This window comes from Scomber scombrus, chromosome 23, assembly GCF_963691925.1.
Source record: "Scomber scombrus chromosome 23, fScoSco1.1, whole genome shotgun sequence".
NCBI classification, from domain to species: Eukaryota; Metazoa; Chordata; class Actinopteri; order Scombriformes; family Scombridae; genus Scomber; species Scomber scombrus.
This window is the reverse complement of record NC_084992.1, coordinates 22,149,569-22,173,788: the sequence shown is the minus strand read 5'-3', so window position 1 is coordinate 22,173,788 and position 24,220 is coordinate 22,149,569. Positions and strand designations below refer to the sequence as shown.

The 24,220-nt window shown below is 40.2% G+C and overlaps 1 protein-coding gene across 1 annotated transcript in view; it reads left to right on the top strand.

Moving 5' to 3' along the window:
* Positions 1-24,220, top strand: part of adam19a (ADAM metallopeptidase domain 19a) — a 206,891-nt gene that overhangs the window by 18,545 nt on the left and 164,126 nt on the right. Inside the window, exon 2 of the mRNA XM_062444365.1 lies at positions 14,966-15,045. Within this exon, the coding sequence (XP_062300349.1) occupies positions 14,966-15,045 (80 nt within the window). The remainder of the gene's footprint in view (positions 1-14,965; positions 15,046-24,220) is intronic.

Genomic DNA, 24,220 nt, shown 5'->3' with positions numbered 1-24,220 from the left:
CTCAGTAGTTATAAGTGATGAGAGAACGTATGCATCCGCTTTTTTCAAAGCTCTCCACCTGTTTTTTGCGCGGCAGCATCGAATACATCTAGTTGAAAATATCTGAAGTTTGTAGTTAGGCGCCTTCGTTCCTTTTCAGGCAACCAATCACGTATTAGATGCGGCGTCCTCTGGTTGGTGCCCATGGTGAACAAAACAATGTCAAACAAATAGATGGTAATCTAAAAAAAAGAAATGCAAAGTGGTGATGCTAGTATCTCATACAACAGCTGTTACAGATGTTGTTGTCATGGAAACAGAACTTCATTAAAAAAACAACACTGGGAGCACTGGGATGAAGTATTCCCCAGCGCCTTGACAGTGCTTTTCTGCCAGAGAAAAACTCTATATTGACACACACACTTTAACAATATCTGATTTCAGGCCTGATATTGTATATAACATATTACATAGCACCTGTCAGTAGGCTGGGTTGGTGATACAGATATTAGTTCTGACGTAGACATGGTGTGTAGAAGAGAAGAATATGAAATAATCAGAAATAAAAATAAATCTAACTAGCATATATGGAAGTGAGAAATTCAGTTCATGATAGAGTAAGGGAGTGTACTGCATTCAGTCACTGAGTTTTCATCAGTCCTTGTGTTTGTCTGAAAGAGCTCCCAAGGGATTGTCCCATCATCCATGTTCCCTTTCAGTCTGTTGAGCATAGATTCGTAAGATGCAGTATTTCAGGTCTTGTGATACAGCTGTTTTCCAGTACCTCAAGATAATTCTGGAGGCTGCAACCAAACCCACCATAATAATAGATAATATTCCTTTTGAGTCATTTAGTATTTGAAATGTATCCCCTAGTAAACATACAGCATTTAAACATTTAGTTCATGGTCCCCACTAGATGGACACACTGTTAGTTTGATATGCATCAAAACATCCACACTCATTGTTTTCTATATAAGCTCACACATTGGTGGGATTTTTTTAATGTGTCATCAGGGGTTGAAGTGTAAAAACTGTTAAAAAAAATAAATATAATCTTTCACATTTGTAATAGTTTTGTAACAATAAGTAAATGGACAAAATTCAGTTCAAAAAGAACTGGAGATAGATTGATCGAGATGCACACAATAGTGAAGAATCAAGTCTGTAATGAAAATATAATCAATAAATTACACTTCATTACCTTCCTAATATCACACATGGATAACATTGAATTAAGCTAAATGAGCAATATTAAAAAAGGTCACGTCACCCAAATTACATGTAGTATCAATGAATAGAAGTAGGTTTGGTTTTATAAGTCCAATTGTGAGTTTTGTGCTGCCACCCAATATATTGGAGGTAAATAGAAAACTGGACAGCTTTCTTCAGAAGAAATCGTTTATTTGGACAAAGATGTTCTTTAACTGACTTTTTTTCAGTCATGTGAACGCCACACGTTGGATTCCAGTCACCTTCATTATATTGGTGTGCAGGCAGACATATTGGGGAAACAACGGACAAATAAAACTAATATGTGAGATGAATTTAGTGTCAGAGAGTGTTGCATGTGAACCAGTTTTCTCAGCTCCGTCCCGCTTCGGTCACATCTGGCATCGAGGCCATCAGAGAACACCGGTCCAGGCTGCAGCAGCTGCTCCGTCAGCCCATTTCATGCTGCCTTAAAACTCGGCGTTCCACTTCACAATCAGCACTGTCCAGGTCCATTCAGTCAGCACAAAGCTATGGTGGGAAGTGTTTTCCTCAGGGAGGCGATTCACTACAACATCAGAAAAATAAATGCTTGTATTTATGCACTTTATGGTCATTTTCTTTACTCGTCTTTCAAAGTTTAGCGCCGGCGGATGCTTTACAAACCCAAAATCTAGTTTGTTTCGGGCCTGGATTAGCAGTCCTGCTCCAAAACACAGCTTGTACATTTGTTCCACCCAGTGTTCTGTAGAGGCAGAGTACAGGTTTCTGGCACAACTTCACCTACTTCCAAGGTGCACAGAGAAGAGAAAAAAGTCAAAGCTCCAGCAACACTTGTAGTATAGAACAACTTCATTATTAGACCAACGCATTTCAGCTTGCGGCCTTCATCAGGTCATCATGAAACAAAATACAAGCAGTGTTTAAATAGGGTAGAAAAAGGTTTAAAAATACAAAAAATAACCAAGTAGGTGCATCCAGACATGGAGTATCTACCAAGATGGGTTGGGTATATGGTCATGGTTGGTTGATTGATTATCTTTTGTATATAAAGTTAAAAAAACAAACAAAAGATAACCAATTGAAGTCACATGGCCATATACCCAACCCATCTTGGTAGATACCTTATGTCTGGATGCACATAGTTGATGTATATATATATACATTTTTTAAATGTTTTCTGCTTTTTAACTACCATATTTAAACACTGCTTGTATTGTGTTTTATGATGACCCTGATGAAGGCTGCAAGCTGAAATGCGTTGGTCTAATAATAAAGTTGCTCTATACAAGTGTTGCTTGAGCTTTGACCTTTGTATTCACAAGATTTAGCATGTGGTTGTAACTGAATTGTAATTAGCCTGTTAACAGTCCAATTAAAGCAACAGGCCTTTAGACATGTAACTGACTTCCATCTAATTTTGCTTTATTTTTTTTAACAATACATTTTTGGCCACTATTAAGCTTCTGGCGATCGCAGAAAGCCTGGATGCAACTGATTTTGTGTTTAATCATCTTAGAATGGGATAATCACATCAATTCCCATAGAATAGAATAAACGGCAGGCGAAGTGCCAGTAAGAAAATAACCAGCTTGAGACAATGTGAGAGCATTAGTATAGAAATAATGGCTTTTCTCTCAGACCATTTCACTCTTCTGGACTTATTAGGAGGTTCACGGCTTTCTCATTGGCCAGTGAGGTGTCTAATCTACCGTAGGTGGAGAAAATGAGTCGTAACCCTCGGAGCAATTAAATCCGGATTCCACAATTAAGCGCCAGGACTGAAGGAAGGTGCGCCGTGAGCGGCTTTACAACACGACGGCTCATTTCTCTGCTGTCCTTACCCTACGGTTTGTTTATACTGCTGTTCTCATATGTTCTGTTGTAATTGCTTATCATCACTTCTCCATACGTCATGAACTATATGCTATTTTCTGCCGCTGCAATGACCCACTTTGCTCATGGGGAACATTAAAGATGAATACGAGCTAATTTATAGGAATGTACACTTTTGTTTCTTTGAGTTAAAAGCTGTGTATGTTTTATGTATCTCCAGTGTAGAAATGTATTTTGCATCTACTTAAACAGACAAAAGGCATTATTCCCAGCTGATTAATTATTTGTATTACTTTCGGTGGATTTGTTCATTCAAAAGCTAATTTAAAAAAAAGCACTAAACCTTGATTTCACATTAAATCAAGTCACGTTTTGTGGATTATTGTCAAGTTTTTGCCAAAAATGTTAAAAAAACCAAATTGAAATCATTTCATGTAATTGCATAGAATCAAAGTTGCCTACAGAAAGTCAATCCCTCCGTAATGAACAAAGCTCACGCTGTTTTTCATATTATCTCAAATAACAGGCTTTCACAGAATTTTCATCATCTCGTTATAATTTGGCTCTCCGATCCTTAATGGATGTAAATTTTTTGTCCCAGCAGGGAGAAATTACCTGATGCAGAGGAAGTGGAGTTGTTTTTTTTTTTTTTTAGATTCTGTTGGCTTTTAAAAAAAAGAGAGAGTTTATTGTTAGATACCCAGGGAAAGCTTGGAAGATACTTTACATTTACAAAGTATGCACCTCAGTCCTACAGAATGTCTTCAAACCTTACTGACTTTGCTTTTAGGAGACTTTAGAGAGACTGACTTAAAACAAATTATTATAGCGCCACTGAGCTGATATGTATCTGCTGATATATTGTTGAGAATAACATTAATACACATTCATGATAAGAATATAATATGTTAAGATCCAGTATACTGACAAGGTCATTTTATAATAGGAGGAATGAACTTGTACATGCTGTTACTCAATGAACTCTATCATATCTCTGGTATTTCCATACTACACTCATTTTTTACTGACCAGTCGACATATATATAGAGATATACGCAGTATGTGATAATACCAGGTTGCTGATGCATCTCAGCTTGTACCCTTTATATCTTATAACCTTTAGCCCTGACTACAAGCTCTGACATCAAGAACATTACATCTGACGCTTCCTATACTGCAACTAGCGATGTTCTTCATCAAGAGGTCAGAATACATCTACAGAAGTACTTGAACAGTGTCTGAAACCCCCTCCGAAACCCCTGACTGCGTTATCCGGGTTTTTTAACTTTCTGAAATCAGCAATTACTACTTAGATAATAGCGAGGTGTGAGAGGGTAAAAGTATCCACAAACGCCTTCGACTGTGCACTGTTGTCCCCATGTGATTATTGATTATCGTGTCTTACCCCACTCTACGAGGACTCTTTGCCCAGCCTTCGAGTGTGGGCGTTTGAAACGGCAACATTATCCTTTCAGACTCTGTTGCTCTTACCAACTAGTTGGTTTAAGGCACACTCTGACCTTTCGGAGCTAAACTCATTTTCAGAGCAGGCTTTATGTTTAAAAATGTGTCATCCCCCCCGGCCCAAGCCGAGATAACCCAGATGACATTAAGAGCTATTTTTCTGTGACTTGACAGAGCTCCACTACAGCCACAGAAAAGGCCGACTAGTACTCACTGTGACATGGAAATGCACTTCAGTGTGTAACGTTGGTACAATGATTTAGCTCTTTGGAAGTCAGTACTTAGAATTAGTTATAGCCAGCATGGCTGTAAAAAAAAAAACAAGTACAGCACTTAAAGAATCTTGTGCAACATACAGAGTCCAGGGACAAATATATCTGTCCTCCACATTGAACGCTTTGCAATAATATGAAGACTTCAACCTGAAAGCAAAGGTTCATTCTGTGTGTAAAATGGCAAAGGGTGCCCCCTCCCCTACATCAGTGGCACATTTTCCACAATACCTTCTCAAATGTCCAAGGCTGATTGCATCATGCAGCACATTTCGCCTTTTTTGTCAAGGTTTTGACTTTAAAACTGTGTTTCAGAGCTGCACCACATGTTAAATGTGGATTTTAAATCTAGGAAAGTGGGTTGCTTTTCTTTTGGGAGCTTCGAAATGCCGAGCGTCACCTCTTAACCTTTTTTCCGTCATGAGATTTTCAGTTTATGGAGCTATACCGACTTGTAGAGGAGCTGAGAAAGTCAGCGTATGGAAGTATAACACCTTCTTCAACATAAATTGATTTTCTTCGGACGCCGGGGGTGCAGCAGTTTAGAAAAACAGACGGAACCGCTTCCCTCTCAAACTTTGTCCAACTCATCATCCCTCTTTTGCCTCAGAGTGGTTTGTAGAGTCTGAACGCTGTGGAACTTTGAAGCTGCTCAGCTGCCTCCGCTTTTTTCCCGCACAACCAGATGTAAAACTATCCAGCAGTGCTAACGGAGCTGTAGTAAGAAACAAGAGAGGGAGAGGAGAGTGAAGAACATGACATGAAAGGAAGCATTTAAAAGATCATTTACCATAGAGAAGTCTATCTCTGTCTCTGACTGTGAACGGATGCCCCGAGGTTGGTGTTTGAGCAGGCGGATAAGACGGTGTATCCAATGAGCTCTCTGCTAAACTGGGGAATGAGGTTTAGGATCTTGGTTAGAGGAGCGGGCCCCTTCTCATCCTTTTTGCCTTTTGCTTATCCTCTTCCATCCCCCCCATCCATGCATCCATCCTTCTGTCTGCCCATCCTTCCACCCATCCACCGGCGCTTTATTCTTCCCCCTGCAGAATGGGGGGGGGGGGGGGATCAGCTTACCACTTGTACCAGCAGATATACACACACACACACACACACACACACACACACACACACACACACACACACACACACACACACACACACACACACACACACACACACACACACACACCGTCACACAAAGTGGTTTTGTAATTGAAAAGCTTCACTAGAGACTCTGTGGAAGTGTCTCAGCCGTGGTGAAGTGAAGCAAAGAACAGCAGTGATTTGTTGACTCTGAGGTTGAGTATCGCATCTGCCTGGTGTTTATTAAGCGCCCCAAAGCCTCGTCGAGCCGCAGTCGATCATTCAGGGGGAAGCGGCGTGATGGAGAGCCTCATCCCCTCCAACCTCTAATGCCTCGGCTGAAGCTATTAGCCAGCCTTAATGTTTTCTGCAGAGAGGGACGCTGTAATGACAGAGACTCCAGCCCAATGTGTCATTTGTTGTTTTTTTTTTTTTTGGCAGTAAATGAATATTGAATGCAGATGTTCATGTTCTCTGGGACACATCTTGGGCCACATCCACCACAAACACTCCTGACCTGATCCGAAGCCCAGCTGAAATGTGAAATCATCTGAAGATTGGAAAGCTAGGAAAATACATTAGTGTGCGAAAGGTTTTAGGCGCTTGAAGTAAAGTGAGGATGCTTTAAAAAATAGTGCCATGAATAGTTTTTATTTATCAATTAACTTTGTGCACAGTTGAGTAAACAGACGCACACTTTACCTTTTTAAAAGTTGTTCTTGGTACAGCTGTACACAGTGTTTCCCCTGTGTTGAATGCTGTGGCCTGTGTTGGAGGTGGGTGATACATGGATGTATTATAAGAGCTGGATAGGGTGCTACGGCTAAGCCTGTCAGATGATCCCCCCAGTGGTCACTGCTGGTATTGCAAGGGAAAATCTCCCTGCAGCCAAAAAGCATTTTCCCCATAGACCACCATTGAAAAAGAGATGTCTGTAAAACTGTTGATAGAACACCTCAAACTGCAGACAAGCACAACCTCATATAACGTGGAAGCAAACCTGGAAGCTAGAAACTTTTTTGGTGTATGCGCCAACCAAGCAAATCTCTTAGGACTGAATGGACGTCATTCTGCGTCCAGTATCCAGCTCTTATAATACATCCATGGGGGCACTCAGCAGCCAGCCAGACATTTCTGCATCCTCTGTTTAGGAGCAGCTGAGATTGACTCTAGAAGTGAGTAAGTGAGCCTGATCAGGTTAGACTGACCTATTGTCGATAACTTCGGGGCTAACCACATTGACTTTTCCAGCAGTTGGGGAAACACAAAACAAGACGTTTCTTTGTGTTGAAGTTTTAGCATTTAACTGACACACTGAAGCCTGTACACTACTGTACTACTGCAGCTACTACGCTACAAGCATACCTCTCACGTGGATGTCCTTTGAAGAACGAGGAAAGGGAGTCCATGGTAACTAAAGTATTATCGTGCTTGCACAGTGTTTGAGTGCACGGCTGCAGAGTGAATATAGGGGGAAACACTGACACACTTTTTCAATATACTTGGCAGGTAGAATATTTCAAGCATCTTGGAGAAGTTGCCACAGCTCTTCTGTGGATTTCGGTGTCTCAGCTGCTTCCGTCTATTCATGTAATCCCAGACTGACTCCATGATGTTGAGATCAGGGCTCTGTGGGGGCCAAACCATCTGTTGCAGGATTCGTGTTGATGCAGATATGCTTTATTACTCCGGCTGGATGTTTGGGCTCGTTGTCACGGCACAGAATAAATTTGGGACCAATCAGAGGCCTCTCTGGTGTTGCATTATGGATATGAATCTCAACATCTGAAGTGCCTAAAATCTTTGCACAGTGCTGCATGTCAAAATCTGCAAACTCTCAGGGAGTTTGCACTGGGCTTTACATCATCAGGTTACACTGATCCTCAGCTGAAAAGCAAATTTGTGCAACAGCAGCTGTTTAAAACGAGCGCAGACTGCTGGATCTGAACAGAAGTTCATATAGTCACAGATCAATACCACGACTTTGCAATGAGAGTAGTTTTAAAAGCTCAGAGTGAACACTGCAATAACTGTCATTTCCCCCTTTTAAACTGAAGTGGAATGAACAGGCGTCACTGTTCTCTCAGCTGTATGCAGAGCTGGGCTGTTTTGGGGGGGGGGGGGGGGGGGGGTTGAATTACATCGTGGGAGGAGAGTGGAGCTCTGTCGGAGCTCGAGCATGTTTACATTTCTTTTTTGTTTTTGTAATTCAATCACATTGTAATATCTTTGCTGTGCTGCACAGCTTGTAAGAGGCCTCTTATGAGGCTGCTGCTGAACATGATGATGCTCAACCACAGTGAGAATGCTATCTCCCTACAACTCACTGCAGTCACTGATATAATATATAGATGTGATTTAATTGGTAATTAAACAGTTTCAAGACTACGATAACTGACAACTTCCTTTTATTGTTTCGTTTGACTTGAAACCCAAAGATACTCAGTTTAACATGATATATAAAACAAAGAAAAGTAGCACATCCTTACACCGGAGAAGAGTAAGGTAAGGGTAAGCTTTATTGATCCCTTTAAGCAGAAATTCAAAATTGACACAACAGTATTCTTGTAATAAGCGATATAAATATAATACAATAAAAATGATTGATTTTCTATCAATCAGCTGCTGCTTTCAATCAATATAATTTACAGTATTTCATTGATGTGGAACCAGAACTGGTCATCAGAGCCAAACCTATACAGTATGTCACAATAGGCAAATAAAAAAGGTATAGATTCATATACATGTCATCCAAATCCAAGTAAAATACATAAAAAGGGTTAAATACAACAACACCTGTTATTAAAAATCTTATGAAAATGGTGAAGTTAATACAAACAGAGCTATCGAATTAGTTCCTCTTGTGCAGTTTTTCCTTTGCTGACAAAAAAAAAGCAATGTAAAAAAATCTCCAGTTCTAGATAAAGAACAATTTTTTATCGAATGAACAGTTGGCAAGTGGCAGCTAATCTCTGTGACTAAGTCAACACCTTCTGTAGCTGTACATAATATAAGCCTTCAGTTATATGCAAGTGGTGTGATTATATTGTGGGACCTGTTGTGTTTGTATTAATAGTAGTAGTTACATCACAGCTCTGCACAGTAAAGGAGGCACCAGAGAGGCATCCATCTGTAAAATAAAGGGAAGAAGAGGAAAGGTGGAGTAAAATGGAACTCTACCCTCATGTTACCCTAATCTCCACACAGCTAGCAGCAGAGTTTGGCCCCTGCTCTGTGCTGTTATCGTGGGTCAGTACGGTTGCCTCCTGATGTAGAGGATGCAGTGGAAATACAAATGAGCAAGACGCGCCACACCATGGACAATGTGTGCAACACCAAAAAAAAAAAAGATTGAGAAAACAGGATCTACATCTCAAGCAAACCACAGAAATCCAATTCTTTCCATTCCTTTCTGTTCAGCTCATTATTTTCTGCTGCCCCCCACTCCTTTTTTTCTCTCCTGAAAATCCTCAAATGTCACGGAAATGCCCCCCCCCCCCCTTTGCACCCCCCACCTCCCTGTCTGTACCAATTCCAGGCCAAGAGCTGCTGACATTTTATGGATTCCTTTCAGTGTTATCAGTGATTAATGGTGACCTTTCTTCTTGGTGGTAAAGCATTTGATCTTTCCTAACCTGAAGAAACAAGGATATCAGCGCCCTGGGGTGCCTTTTTTTTCTGATATGGAGCAAATACAGCAGATTCGATGGGCTTGTGCCGAGGCCCTTTTTGTGGAGGTGTTATTTAGCTATGCAGATTGCACAATGCAGAAAGCACTTGACAATGAGAGAGTTTAATGGATTACTGTACAAACAGAGTGAGTGACTAGCGCCTTTCAGACCCCTGCGGGTATTTTAATGCCTTTTTTCAGGGGCGTATGTGAATAGAACATGACAGAAGCCTGTGGTTTACTTGTGAGGACTCCCTCTCTGGGCACTATTGTTAAAGCAGAGTGATGGACTTTCTCAGCGGGCTGTGAGACCAGTGTGATGCTAGCTAAAAGGGTAAATGGCCAAGAGAGCTCTCTTACTCAGCAGGAAGTTGGGTTGTGTGGCACCATTTACTGTCAGAGCCAACTCAATTGCATCAAATGTTCAGATTCACCAATACTCTGTGAGTCAGCCAAAAAGCATGAAGTAGAACAGATTTTTATTTGTCAAGTACAATATACAGTATGTATGTATACTTTGGTTTCAGTAAAAGACACTTTAAGGTGTATCAGATAGCTGCCTTTGTTTGAATTGGACCAAAGTCTTTTTAAACTTAATACCGCCGACGAGGGCTGGGTATCGGTACTTGATACCTTTTTAAGGTATCGACCAAAATAAATCGATACCAAGTAGTACTGAAACATCTCCCGTCAAATGATACCTGCAATCCATCCTTTTTGCACCCAGAGCTAGAAAATAGGACTATTTATATGAACTTGCGCACAACCAATCAACACGAGTGTTTTTATATTTAATGTGATTCGCCCACTGCCACAGCAGCTACAACCTGTCTGTGGTGGTGAAGTCGTGAAGATGCCACCTAAACGCTCTGATGTGTGTCTACACTACACGCCTGTTACACCAGATAAAAAACAAGTGCACAATATGTGGAATGGGTATCCAATTAAGTAGTCAATTATTATCAGTATCACTTTAAGGGTACTTGGATTGGTACTGGTATCATCATTTTTTAAACGATACCAAGCCCTAGTGTTTTCAGAAACATCTTCGTCAGTAAAGGCAACAGTCAGGTGTGTGGAATAACTGCAGGAGTTTGTTTGAGTTGTATATGTATGTATGTATATGTCTTTTAGAAGTTAGTACCCCATACCTCTTATGTCACCTTTTTAAAAGAAAAAAGAAAACTTCATGTGCAAGTGCATCGAAATCAACCCTATTTTCCAAACAAGGAGCCCTCACAAACCAATAAAAAGGTACCTGTCTGATGCTATGTGTAATGTGCGAAACATGTAAATAATATCTAAAAATGTTTGTTTTTATGGAGCGCCCTCGTAGCCGAGTGGTTCGAGCGCATGTCATATACCCGCAACGTCCTTGGTTCGAGTCCGGCAACGGACGTTTGTTGCATGTCATACCCATTTCTCTCTCTCCTCTTGTTTCCTGTTGACCTCTCTGCCACCAACTGTCCAATAAAGGCAGAAAAGCCCAAAAAACAATAATAAGACGTACTCAAGACGTAAAAATCTAATAAAAGAACACAAGCTTTCAAATGTGTCGAATTTAATGAAACTTAACCTAATAGCCGTGAGCAAAATGTCATAATCAATTATGAAAAGAGGGATTGGACACTAATGGTCTGTTTCAGTGTCTTGATCAATTCCTTGCCTCAAAGTAGTTATCATCTGTCTCTCATTGATGTATTCTTTGTAAAAATGATGTGCATTCAGATACATCCACATCATTACTTCTTCCATCATGTTCTTGATCTTAGCCTGGACTTTACATTGGCTGTAGGATTGATTTAACCATTAGTGTCATGCAGAGCGGCGATCATTTCCATGTCTCTAAGTCTCTGTTTCTCTGCGTCCGGCTCCTCATTAGCTGCTTTGGGCTTCATGCAGCAGCAGGAAGTTGGAGATGGGAGGTTCAGTGTTCTAGGAAGGAATGATTAAGACGTACGAGGCACACAGCTACCATCCTCACACCAACAAGTTAATACACATGTTTGAAGCTCCTGGCTGATTAATGATTGGATGATAAGAAAAGCAAACCATCAGAGTCCACTTTCCCAAAACCACTGAAGACAGACGTTTTGTAGAATCTTCCAAGTTTAAAAACCTTCTTCTGTTATTCATCTGCTAAACCAACATTACAAAAAGGTTGTCTTGCTCTCTTCTTTAGTGGCTGGCCGACTGTGTGTTTGTGTGTGTATGAGAGAGATTCAGAGGCTTGATAAAATAGAGATTGAGGACTTTATAAGTCCATTACACTCCAGCATTGCATCTTGTTCCGTCTTCCTGATGATATCAGCTAAATGTTTCCCGGAGTTGAAATGAAAGTTGTGAAAACCGCTCTGTCTGTTCTGTTCATGGCTTTCCAGCTGAAATGAATGCTGATGCTCCACTGCTATCTGTCATAGAAAGAAATACAGCCGGCCTGTGTCAACGTCTATGAATCACTCTCTTTAAATTCAACGTCCCGAGGCCTCAGACAGACATGGGAGGCAGACCTCCATCAGTCATTTAGTGATGAAGAATGGAGCGCTATTCTGCAAAAGCCCAAATCCTCTTGTGAGATTAGGACTAGATAAATCCAATTCAGAATCCTAAATAGGGTTTATTGGACGCCTGCAAAACTGCATCGGGTGGGGCTAAGAGAGGAGCCAGCATGCTGGAGACGTTATTCATTTGTTATGGTCCTGTTCAGAGGCTCAGAGGTTGTGGACAGCAATTAATGAGAATATTAACCTCGTCATGGGTCAGGACATTCCATTTCTACATAGCCTAGACAAGGTGGATCCACACAGTCATCATGCTGGTCTGAAAGCTCCTTATTAAGGAATGTAAATCAGTGGATCTTCATCCATCCGGCTTGTGGTTCACTCAATTAAGTATAGTGGCAACCTATGAAAAGTTAACATACTTGTTCACAGACCTGGTTAGGTCTGTGGACCATTCGTCTTAATTGCCAATTTTGTTTCATATTGTATTTCAGTTGACTAAGGGCACCAGTGAACACAGTATACTTAAGTAAGAGTAGCGCTGGGTATCAGTACTCAATACCTTTTTAAGGTATCAACAGAAATAAATTGATACCAAGTAGTATCGAAAGGTCTCCCGTCAAACGATACCTGCAATCCATCCTTTTGCATCCATAACTAGAAAATATGATTATTTGTATGGACTAGCTCACACCCAATCGATTCAAGCATTCTTTGACTCTGCCACAGCAGCTACAACCCATCTGTGGTGCTGAAGTCGTAGTGAATTCGAATTAGCGTACTTAGCAGTTCAGCAGCCAAGATTCTACCTAAACACTCTACACTACACACCTGTTACACCGGATAAAAGCAAGCGCACAACATGTGGAATGGATATTGAATGAAGTACTCCACTGGTATTGGTATCACGTTAAGGGTACTTGGACTGGTACTGGTATTGTAATTGTTTAAACGATACTCAGCCCTAAGTAAGAGACAAACCACCAAGGAATCAAGAATTGAATGGAATGCTTTTTCTTTCATAGTTGGAATGTCTCGTTCTAACTTTATTTATTGTTTTCTGTCATTTATTGTGTTGTGATGTTATAGAAACATGGAAAAAAAACTTCCTGAGAAGTGTGTTTGTTAATTTGAAGCGAGCTCATGATTCATCTGAGCTAATCTAGTCATCCCGTTGAGATCCTTGCTCTGTGAAAATGGGAGCCATTATTCCACAGAGCAGCGCTGCTGCATTCAGCCAAATGAAGCCAGTAAGAGAAATGCTGAGACAGAAGCAGAGAAATTAATAGCGTTCCGATGATTGTGGCATATTTATTTAAAACTTTTAATTACCTTTTATGAAGATGGATCGGGGGTGATTGGCCATTATCATCTGTGGATGCATGAGAAAATGATTATTTAATGGAGATTGAATTTATGATATTCTGCACTCATCAGCATCAGATCTGTTGACACAACAATAACTCTATCACCAGTTTCCATATGTGCACTATGAATGCATTAAAAAAAATACATGTGCCATTTGGATGGATTCCCATGAAATGTACAAGAGACATTCAAGGTCCCTAGACAATACATTTAATCACTTTGCTGACTTTTCCTCTAGCCACCACCAGCAGGTCAGATATTCAACTTTTCCTGTGACGTATCCTCCACCTGTTATCAGTCTTTTTTACAGATACATTACTCAACATTTAAACAGGAAGTGTTATCTTTGTTGTGTCTTTATCAGTCCTGTGGGCAGACCGGCTACCTCACGGTTGATTTTCTTTATATCTTGAACATTTCTCAACACAAAAACACAAAAGTCTCCTCACCGATACGATGAATGAATGTTGGCTTTAATTCTTTCACCCTTGACTCTGACGATAGCAGAAATAGCTTCATTAGCCCTCCCATGATCGTCAGCGAACATTACTATTGGTTATATTGGTTATAGTTAAAATTAAAAGGAAGACAAAACAATACAGCTTCTGTGCTCCCAGTCCAGAAAACATATGTTCACCGATATAAATGGGTGATAACCCACTAGAAGGATAGTCGGCCCCTTCTAGCCCATATCTTTAGGACTGATGTGTCCTTACAACACTTATTCAATAGACTTAGTCAAAGTCAAAATATGGAACAAAGTAGACATAGAGTATGGCTTTGAATGTGTATGTTGTCATGGGTATGGGTGAGATGTGTTCGGGCTTGTGCGTGTGTGTAATAGTGTTATGTGTATACATTTTATATTTTTTATGGCACGATTGGACTGCTCAAATGGAGTGTTTTCATTTATTGTATACTTTCATTGACAATAAAGATATATCTATTTCCTTTATCACCACCATGAGTTAGATACTTTTGGTCATAATTGCAACATATTAACAACCATTGGATGGATTGTTGTTAAATTTGGTATATATACATTCATGGTCCCCACAGGATGAATTGCAACAGCCTGACTTTTCATCTGGCGCCATCATCTGGTGAATTCTTCATTTTTTGTCCAACGTTTTGCTTTATAACCAAATGCCTGCAAAACCAACCTCAGCTATCCTTTGTTTGTACTCCTAACTGGAAAATATAGTGACTGTGGGATGATTGAGATTTGAACAGACTCATGAGTGGGCATGAATTTTTAAATGTGATGAAAACTGTGTTTGTTTACTCCTGTCTTTATGAAACAGATTTAGTTACTACAGAATGTTATGCATCTTGCCCCAGGAGCTTATACCTGAGTATTTGTGTAGAAAGCTAAGAGCTGATACATAACACCTGGTTTCTACACTTGCTTTGTAACCCTGCAGTGAGTTGACCCTGATCATTTTACTGACATTTCTAACCTCCTCTCTGTAAGTCGTTTTTTCATCTGTGCTGACCTGCCTCACATGTGATGTTAAAGTCTATGTAAGGCTCTCCCACATCCTTATCAATCTCCCTCCTGCTCTTTTGTCCTTCAGGGCTGCGGAGAGGAAGGACAGTGACGGCGCAGTGGCTTTCTGGAGGCCGAACCCCGAGGGACGCCGACTCCTCGACACAGGTCAGATAACACATCAACCTTTTCTCTGACCTAACACTGACCCTGCTGCATCTTGCCTTTAACCATTCAATTGAACTGTTTATGATTAGAAGGATACATCTGGCTTGTAACAATGACTTTTTCTAATAAGAGTGAAAGTCCACAATCTGCTCGTGGCCCCAAGAGCCTGCAGTGCTTATTACATCTAACAAGATTTAAAATGCTGTACAAACAGAGCAACACACACACATTTATCCTACTGCTACAGCCTCACTAGTGGTGGTAAGACATACAGTTTGTCTTGAGCATGAAGGAAGGCCATGGGGGCATAAAAATTGAAAAGGGTTCATCCATGCTCTGAAGGGTGTGCATAATGAAGCAAATTCCTAATTACAACATCTCTTACAACTTCTCTGGCTTAAATATTTAATAATTACAGACGACCTTAGCTGCGTGATGCTTTTTTTTTTCTCACACACTTTTGTCACAGTCTGGTTTTATGGATAAATGAAGGGCGTCTGTCCTTGTGTTCTTCTGTACTCGTATCCTGAGGGGACGCTCGACTCTGTGGTGTGGTTATTGATATAGAGGCTTTTTTACTGCCCTCGTTTTCAGCCCACAGGCCGCCTCATCCTCCACAACCTCCTCACACACAAGTGCGCGCACCCACACATGCTGTACATACACACACACACACACACACACACACACACACACACACACAGGTGGGAGGACGAGCACATTAAAGACTTTGTGCCCGTTTAGAAAAAAATGATGAAGAGAGGAGTTCTTCATCAGTGTTTCTAATTCGCCGGCAGCCAAAAAAGAACAGACAGTTTTAACCTTGCACAGCATATTCTGAAAAAGGTTTACAACAGGACATTAACAATAGAAGAGTCAGTTTGTAAAACTGTCCTTAAAAGCTTCTGTTTCAGGTGGAGCGCTGTAGGACCTTGGGAATGGTCAAGTTTTAATAGCCTTTTCCTTTATTGGAGTGTCCTAACTGGCCGTGAGCGGTGCGCTGTTATTAGTTGAACTTTTGTCGGCCGCCCTGTTTCTATTTACTTCCTGTCGCTCGTGATGAAAAAGCATCATGGACGAGAAACGGCTAGCATTTAGTTAAAATGAGGAGTTTATCTGTGATACCTGGAGAGAGGCTGGAGAAAGATCACCAAGGACCTGGAAATTTACTGGTTAAGTCACTGTTTGCTATATTGTCATTTCCAGTAAAGAAACTAAAGTTAGAAAAATGTAAATGTCAAAATATAAAACATTGTAATCAGCCATCTATTACTTGAGTGGTTACAGTTCACAGCTGATAGGTACGTGGTGACACAGACAGAGAGGGAAAAAAGAAGAAAAGGAAAGAGAAGAGAGAAAAGGTTAGGTTTGATGGATTTTACAGTTAAACATTTTTTTCACTGTGTGATTATAACAGTGTTTTATTACAATGTGTTATATTCACAACTAATTAGTAATGTAATAATTTATACAATTATAGCCGACAAAGTCATGTAGTTAATTTTTGGACGTTTTAAACTAAAATATTAAAATGTGCCCTTATATATTGGGGATATATATTATTTATAAATAAAAATATGTTCTAAACTTTGTTTTGTAAGAAACAACACTTTATTTCTTATTTTTTAATTATATATTGTTGTTTACTCCAATCGCTGGCATACTGCACAATCCAGGTGCAAAGAAACCCTTAGTCCCTGCTAGAGCCTGACCGATACTAGATTTTTTGAGCTGATACTGATATTAGGCAGTAAAAAAATTCAGATATCTATATATCGGCCGATAATCTTCTATACACAGAAACAACTTTAAAAAAAAAAAAAAAAAGTGGTTATCAAACACTTGTGAAATCACTTTTATAAAATGACATCAGTGCACTGAAACAGTAAGGAAAAGGGATTAAATATATATAAAATGTGGCATATATATATCTTTTAAAAAATATCAGCACATATCGGATGGAATAAACACAGATACAGATTTATCTGTAACAGGTCAATACCGTCCCATAATATCGGTCAGCCGGACACACAGAAGTTAAGTGAGTGACATGACATCAGGTTTATCCTGATACTGAGCACACAACTACTAGATGTGATAGCCAGCAGGCAGTCGGAATGAATGTTTTCTATCAGAGCTGGAGGAAACTCAAAGCAGCACTGATGGCAACATGAGTTAATTTGAACTTCCATTGCATAAACAGTAACATCAAGCAATACTGACAACATTCCTTTTATTTTTATAGTTGTAAGAATTGCAACCAAAACTGGTGCATACAGTTTTCACAGTTGTGACACGGTTTCTAAATGACCTCAAACTTAAAGTATATTCAGCATTTTTTGGCTAAGATTTCTTGTCATTTATCTTCCATCATATACATAGACATCTATATATTGTATCTATCATAAGATAATATTGGTCCATATGTTAGCCTGGCTGATTTATCTAAAGTAACTGGAAATATTCACACTTGAATATTTGCTGATACACTTGCCTGTCCAGTTTAATGGTTGGCCACTACTAGCTGGCTTAGCTAATTGCGAGCCTATATTTCACTTTTTACACTGACTTAAACACATTAGCTGTGGAGGAGGTGGGCGGTGAATGGATTTTCTGGTCCACAGACCTCTCAGAACACAGGAAGCTTCTCACAAGTATTTGTGGCAGATGAGTAACTGGTTGAACAGCTCATGTCCAGGACTGAGGAACTTGTTAAGTCAGTGATATCTCTCATTGTTGACATGGTGTTGGCTTTGAATTGTCCAGTTAAGCATGGAAACATGGCTCGGTGCCTTCCTGTACAGATGTCCTGCTTGGCTTGACGGATGTCTTGGCAAGGGAGGAGAAGTTGGGGGTGGGTCTGGAGGGGGATAGAGAGACTGGAGCCAAAACTTGAGGCATGACACCCAGAGCAGCTATCACTCTTATTCAGGGCCTCTGTTCAACAAACAAAACAAAACTCAAGACCTGACATTCCTTCAAAATAGAGTAATGACCAAGATAAAGACACATTTTGAGACAGCTGATGCAAAGTTGACCAGGTATTACCTACTTTGTCATGGCTGAGTTTAGACATATAGCCTTATGTTTAACCTAGGTCTTATTTTATAGCTTTGTACCATTGATATTAGTCATGAGAATATTTCTTTTTAACATTGCTGAGACAGAGTTGCTGTGTTCCCAAAACCCATCTATAAAGTGAAATGGCAAAATGGCAAGACCCTAGTTTAAAAAACAGAACAACAACATAATTACAGCACAGACACTAGGATCTCTAGGTTGAAGCTTCTAACTATAGCAGCACGTCAGGCGTTTGTCAGTTCATCCTCATCTTCGTGTTGGTGATTGGCTGACAGACTCGGGGCCAGCTTCCCCGACGGGCACCGTGTAATTGACGGTGATCACTGGAGGCGTCTGACTGCCTCTTGTGCATTTTAATGGTTATGATAATGGGAAAGTGGAGCCCTGCTGAGAAACATAACCACGCAGATTGATTCAGACCCATGCATTCATCTTCATGCCAGAGTCCTCTCGCTAACCTGCATGCTAACGAGTGGATATTGATGCTCGAAAGCAATGAGAAAGCAAGGTTGAGGATTAAAGGTTGTTGGTGACACATTCCTCATTTACATGAGAATGTTTGTGACAAACTACCTAACAGAATGTTATTGGCTTCAAAGAGGGGCTGAAACTGTGTTCTCTCTTGAAATATGTTTCAATTCATGGTAAGGTGGCACTAGTTTCTTGTAGTTCAAAGGATCATTCAGATTGCAGCATTGCTATTTGGGCAGGTAGAGTTTAAAGGGTTCAGTGTGCTTGACGTAAAATAGTTTGTACTGCGTGTTGCCCGTGTTAACGAACTTAAAGATGCCATTGTAGTCTTATGTCTACATTCCACTGCTTCCATCATCTCAGTGTTTTTAATGCCCATTTTGTCTTGATGTAGTGAATTGTACAAATGGGGGTACGGATGAACCCTTTTGGACGGTCTCTCCTCTAAGACATTCATGGTGTGGCACTTGGTAGTTCAGGGTTAGGGTTAGGGTTAGGGTCACTGCATGAAGTGGGCATTATTGTTGGATGCAGCCCTCAGTTCTATATTTGAAAGGTGTGGTGGGACGTGGTTTCAGATGCTGTAAGACTACTCTGACAGACAGAATATTGTGTGTCTCAGGCCATGTTTAGGCCAACATTAGCATTGCGTGAACACAGCACAAGGCAGTGTCCACATTTTTTCGATGAGACCGCTACAATGTGGTTTGGTGAACAGGGGGAAAAAAGCAACCCTCATCCAGCAAAAAAAGCTGAACCTTTGCCACAATGCAATGAAGCGTCCACCAACAATTCTTGCCTTTGGCCAGTAAAAGGATTGGATTAAGATTGTTGCTGTGATAATGTTCCAGAGTTATAAAATCTTGTCTCATAATATTATAAGCAGCAGTATTTTGAAATCCTTCAGTCTCATAGATCTCTAGCATGCCTGGACTAACATCTCCCACATCATATTTCATTGTCTCACTGGTAATTTAAAGAACATCAATACAGTTCCTAAATACCCGATGAAACAAATGATACTTTTCACGTCTGCATGACTCTGAAGGCTCAGTAAGGCTTAAATGTTGTTGTCTGCCCACTTCTTCAGCTCATGTGTTTTGCAGTTTATCTGACTCTTAGTGTCGTAGCTCAAGGATACTTTGACAAATAAAGCGACAAGGGGCATTGACACCCACCCCTACAGGTGGGGGTGCATCTTACTAATTGCATGTTCAGGAAGAAATTGTGCTGTGGTAGCATCTGCCTTCTTTCATACTTTGTCCTTCTTTCATTCTTCCATGCAGAGCAGAAGGTGTTCATTGTCGAAGGTTTCATTTATTACCATTTGTTGTTGTAGTTTCTATACTCCTGTCTGATGTCCTTCAATTATTTGTCAGGGGAGTTCAAAGACTCGCTGTGGCCTCTGTCTTCCTCTGCCTCGTTTTTTTTTTTAATCTCCCGGTCCTCTCAGAGCTCTGCAGCACCTTCCCACCTACCCCACATCTCTACTTTCTGTCTCCCTAGTGATTAGATTATCTCTCACCTCGCCGGTGCTCTGGAGATGGCAATGACATTCACCCCGGCAAGATTAGGGAGTGAACACATGGTGGTAGATGCGGTGTGTGTGTGTGTGTGTGTGTGGGGGGGCTTTATTCACAGGAGCTTTTGCATGCATATCACACAGTCACAGTGATGATATGGTTTGTCCACTGAAACTTGACAAAGTAAAAACCAAGAAAGAAATAGTTTCCTTTGAATCAATTAAAGCTAAAGTATTCTATTAGACCATTGTTTCTCAACTGGGGGTCCATGTACCCACTAGTGGTCTGCAATTGCAAGGGGTCCATTAAATAATCAGGGTAACTGTGGGGTCTTAAAGGGATTGAAAAAGCATTTAATTTAACATTCTCAAAATATTGAATTTGCTTTCAGAGGTCTTGATTTTTTTTCCATCCGTTTGCAGGATTAAATGAATACAGAAATGTCATAAATAACTGTCAAATATATATCAAATATTTAGTGTGTGTAACCTTACAATTCACTCCGTTTGGTGTGTCTTGGATGTTACAACAGTCCAGGTAATGTTTACCGAATGCCTTCTATTGACAGGAATTTACAAAACTGCCTCAGAGTGACATTTTTTTCTGCCACTTTTTCACATTTTTCACATTCTGGCCCGCCATCTCTTCCCTTGAAGCATTTATAAAGGAAGATTCAAGGCACTTTGAGCTGTCAAATAAAGCTGGATAGCTTTTATAAATCTTCAGAGCAAAGGCGCATTTGAGAGACCCAAAGCCCCAGAGAAAAGTTTCTGTAGTGTCTGTACACACATTAATGCACATTTAACATCTTATTAAACACTCTGCTCTTAGTCAGCTGACCTACATGAAACATTCATTCTAGGGAAAAAGCATTTTTAATGTTTATATCTTTGACAACAGTGCATCACAGTGCATTTTGTTTTTAAGACTAAGTATTTTCACCTGAATTTTAATCTAGAAAAGCTTTGTGAATTAAATACATTTCAAGACATACATTCATAATAGTAGTTTGAAGTGAAGCTGATGACTTTTTCAATGTATTCTTCATATGATATACTGTGTATCATCTTGTTCATTCCTGTAGACACATTTTATATCCTCATCTTATCACTCATACATGCAGTAAGCCCCATTACTGTATAAGACTACATTCAGACATACAGAAATGTGTTTGGATCAGTTCAGAAATAATTATGTCCACCATGGCCTTAGCATCCCACCTCTTTAAGGACAAACATAAGCGTGCATTCAGTCATCATGCATGTTTTTCAATCAGACAGAACAGATCGGTACAGTGTAGTCTCACTTCCATTGAAACCAAACCGACAAAACATCGATATTTGTAATTTGGATGCCAACATTTTTTAAAGATTGTGATTTTAATAAAAAAGCTATGGATAATTTGCCTGTTATTATAAGATATGGCTTGGTTAGGAAACTAAACATTTCACAAAGCTTAGGGAAAGATCATGATAATCCAATATTAATTGTTGTGACAAGAACTCAGGGCTCGGATATCTTAGACGCTCATCTACCACCCAGACCTTGCACAGCCTTACTTTCTACATTGCTACAGCAAAACTAGCTCCAGGTGTTGAAATGTCCAATATGATAGACTAAAAATGTTTTTTCCACCATGGAGCGTGGGATCCGACGATTATTTCTGTCAACACATTTCAGACGACTTTTCTGATAATGTTGTCCAGATGGCTGGTTTTCCAAATATGTGGTGATAGAAGTAGCACATTTCTCCAGTCGCCTGCAATGACAAATGCTTGGAGACGACTGATTAGAAACTCAACCAGATCTGTTACAGCTGAGAGATGAGTTCCTTTGCTCTGTATGTTCATGCCTTGACATGTCCATTCAGTCGTCACTTAAAACTTTCTTCATGACCAAATAAGTATAGAATGATCTTAAAATGGTATCACTTGGCGGCCTCTTAAAATGACTCATCATGCTATTTACCCTTTTCTCATGGATATGGAATCTAGAGCTGCTGACCGAAATACTTCACTATATATACTTCACGGTATTTCACTATGAGTCACCCAGTTTCCATTGGTGGTGACACTGACTAGGCAGATTGATAATGGTAATGACTGACTATCCATGACATGGTCACAGCATTCTTTTCCCCTGTCATGTGTACTAGCTCCTTCTGGAGAACCCTAAGATGTTCCCAGGCCAGATAAGAGATGTAATCCCACCAGCTTCTTCAGGGGTCTTCTCCAAGTTGGAGTTGCCTGAAAAGCGCCTAAAGCAAGGTGTCCAGGAGACATCCTTATAAGATGCCTGAACCTCTGTTGGATCCACCTCACTAGTTTAGTCTTAGCGTGAAAGAGTGGAAGTAGTACTTTCTAGATGTTTTCGCTTCTCACCCTGACCTTAAGGTTGAACAGCTACGCAAAGAACCTGCAAAGGGTCCATTGTGTCTTATTTCCACCACTTGTATGTATGATTTTCTTCTTTCCGTCATGATGAAAAGTTCATGACCACATGTGAAGGTTAGAATTTAGATTGAGTGATAAAAAAGCTTCCACTGTAGGCTCAGCAAGTACAGTGCTCACAGATGTCATACCTCTGCACCTGTCGATTTCAATCAACAGACCAGCTAATGTGATCAAAATGGATTATGCAGATTTCTTTCAAGTGTGTCTTCACAGTAAATGTTAATGTCAATGTAAATCTACAGGGAGCAGATTGCTGGATGGCAGCACAACCTTCCACAATAGCATTATACAATGTTTTTTTTTGTCTTAGTTGGGCAGAAGGTGTATCATACTGTGAATCTGGCCAAAGACCTTTGTCGCCTGTCATTTTCCATTCCCATCTCTTATTTGTTTTCGGGCATTCAAACCAATGTCTGCAGATAACCAGTTTGAGTTATATTTAGATTTACAAGTTTGGACACTCCCAAACACTGCACAGCCATGTATAATGCTAAAAGGATGTTTTTACACAGTAAATGTCTCATCCTCCGTTGCAACAATTGCTTGGTTCAATGTTTTTTGTGGATGACCATGAGTTTATTTGTTTGGCCAAAGACCACTGCATCATGGTCCTGGTCTCATTGAAATGAATGAAGGGACTGAGGGTTTTCATGAGGCAGTAATGTTACTCTGAACATAGCCTTTCTCTGCTGTGAAGAATCTGATAATAGGAAAATGATACAAAATGTATATTTACAAAGGATGTATATTTCAATTGACGACTGAGACTTTTCAGTTCTAGATCCTTTGTCTGTGCAAATCTGTTATTATCGTCTTGTCTCGCCTTGCATGGAGAAAGACAATAGTTTGCTGTTGGCATCGAGTTTGACTCCCAAACTTTTGCCTTAAACACAAAAGCATAAAGAATGTCTTATATTGTTGCTGTAGTTTGGTGCTGCTATCTCACAATTCCTGGCCTTTTGGACCTGACCTGACTGACTGTCATTACCGGCACAGGAACTGACCCCAGACGTCAGTGAGGTGGAAGCAGAGATGAAAGACAGATATTAAGGGTTTATGGGACAAATGATTAGCTTTGATCAAAAACATAAAAGCAGAGATTTTTCTTATACATCTTTATTTTTTAATGGTATTTTTAGTCAACCTTTTAAGACATTAAGTAATAATGTTTTTTTTTTTGGACTTTTGCTCACATTGATCTGATTTTTCAATTAAACATGGAATTTTTTAAGTCCACATTCAAGCTGCACAGTGTGACAGACGGTGACATATGCTCCTGCTTGTGAGCACAATCCCACCTGTAAAATATAAAAATGGTTGTTATCTTTCCAACGTGAAAACATGCTGCAGTAAAAACATGCTGCAAGGCGAACACCAGCGTATAGACAGAACCAGATGACATGTTTGCTTGTTGTGAATGCTGTTCATCACATTGTCCTGGACCCCACCGGCAGCAAGGAGCCACGCTACAGTCTGCTCATTGTTGCAACATTCGCCTTTTCTCTCTCTTCCTTTGTGTACATCTGGCATTTGTACACTCTCCTGCGTTTCTGCTCTGTGTGTATTGACTGAAGTCAGCAATAAGCTGCTATCTGTATTCCTGCCAAGCCCACCTTCACACTGCTGTTTGCCATGTTGTGGGTTTTA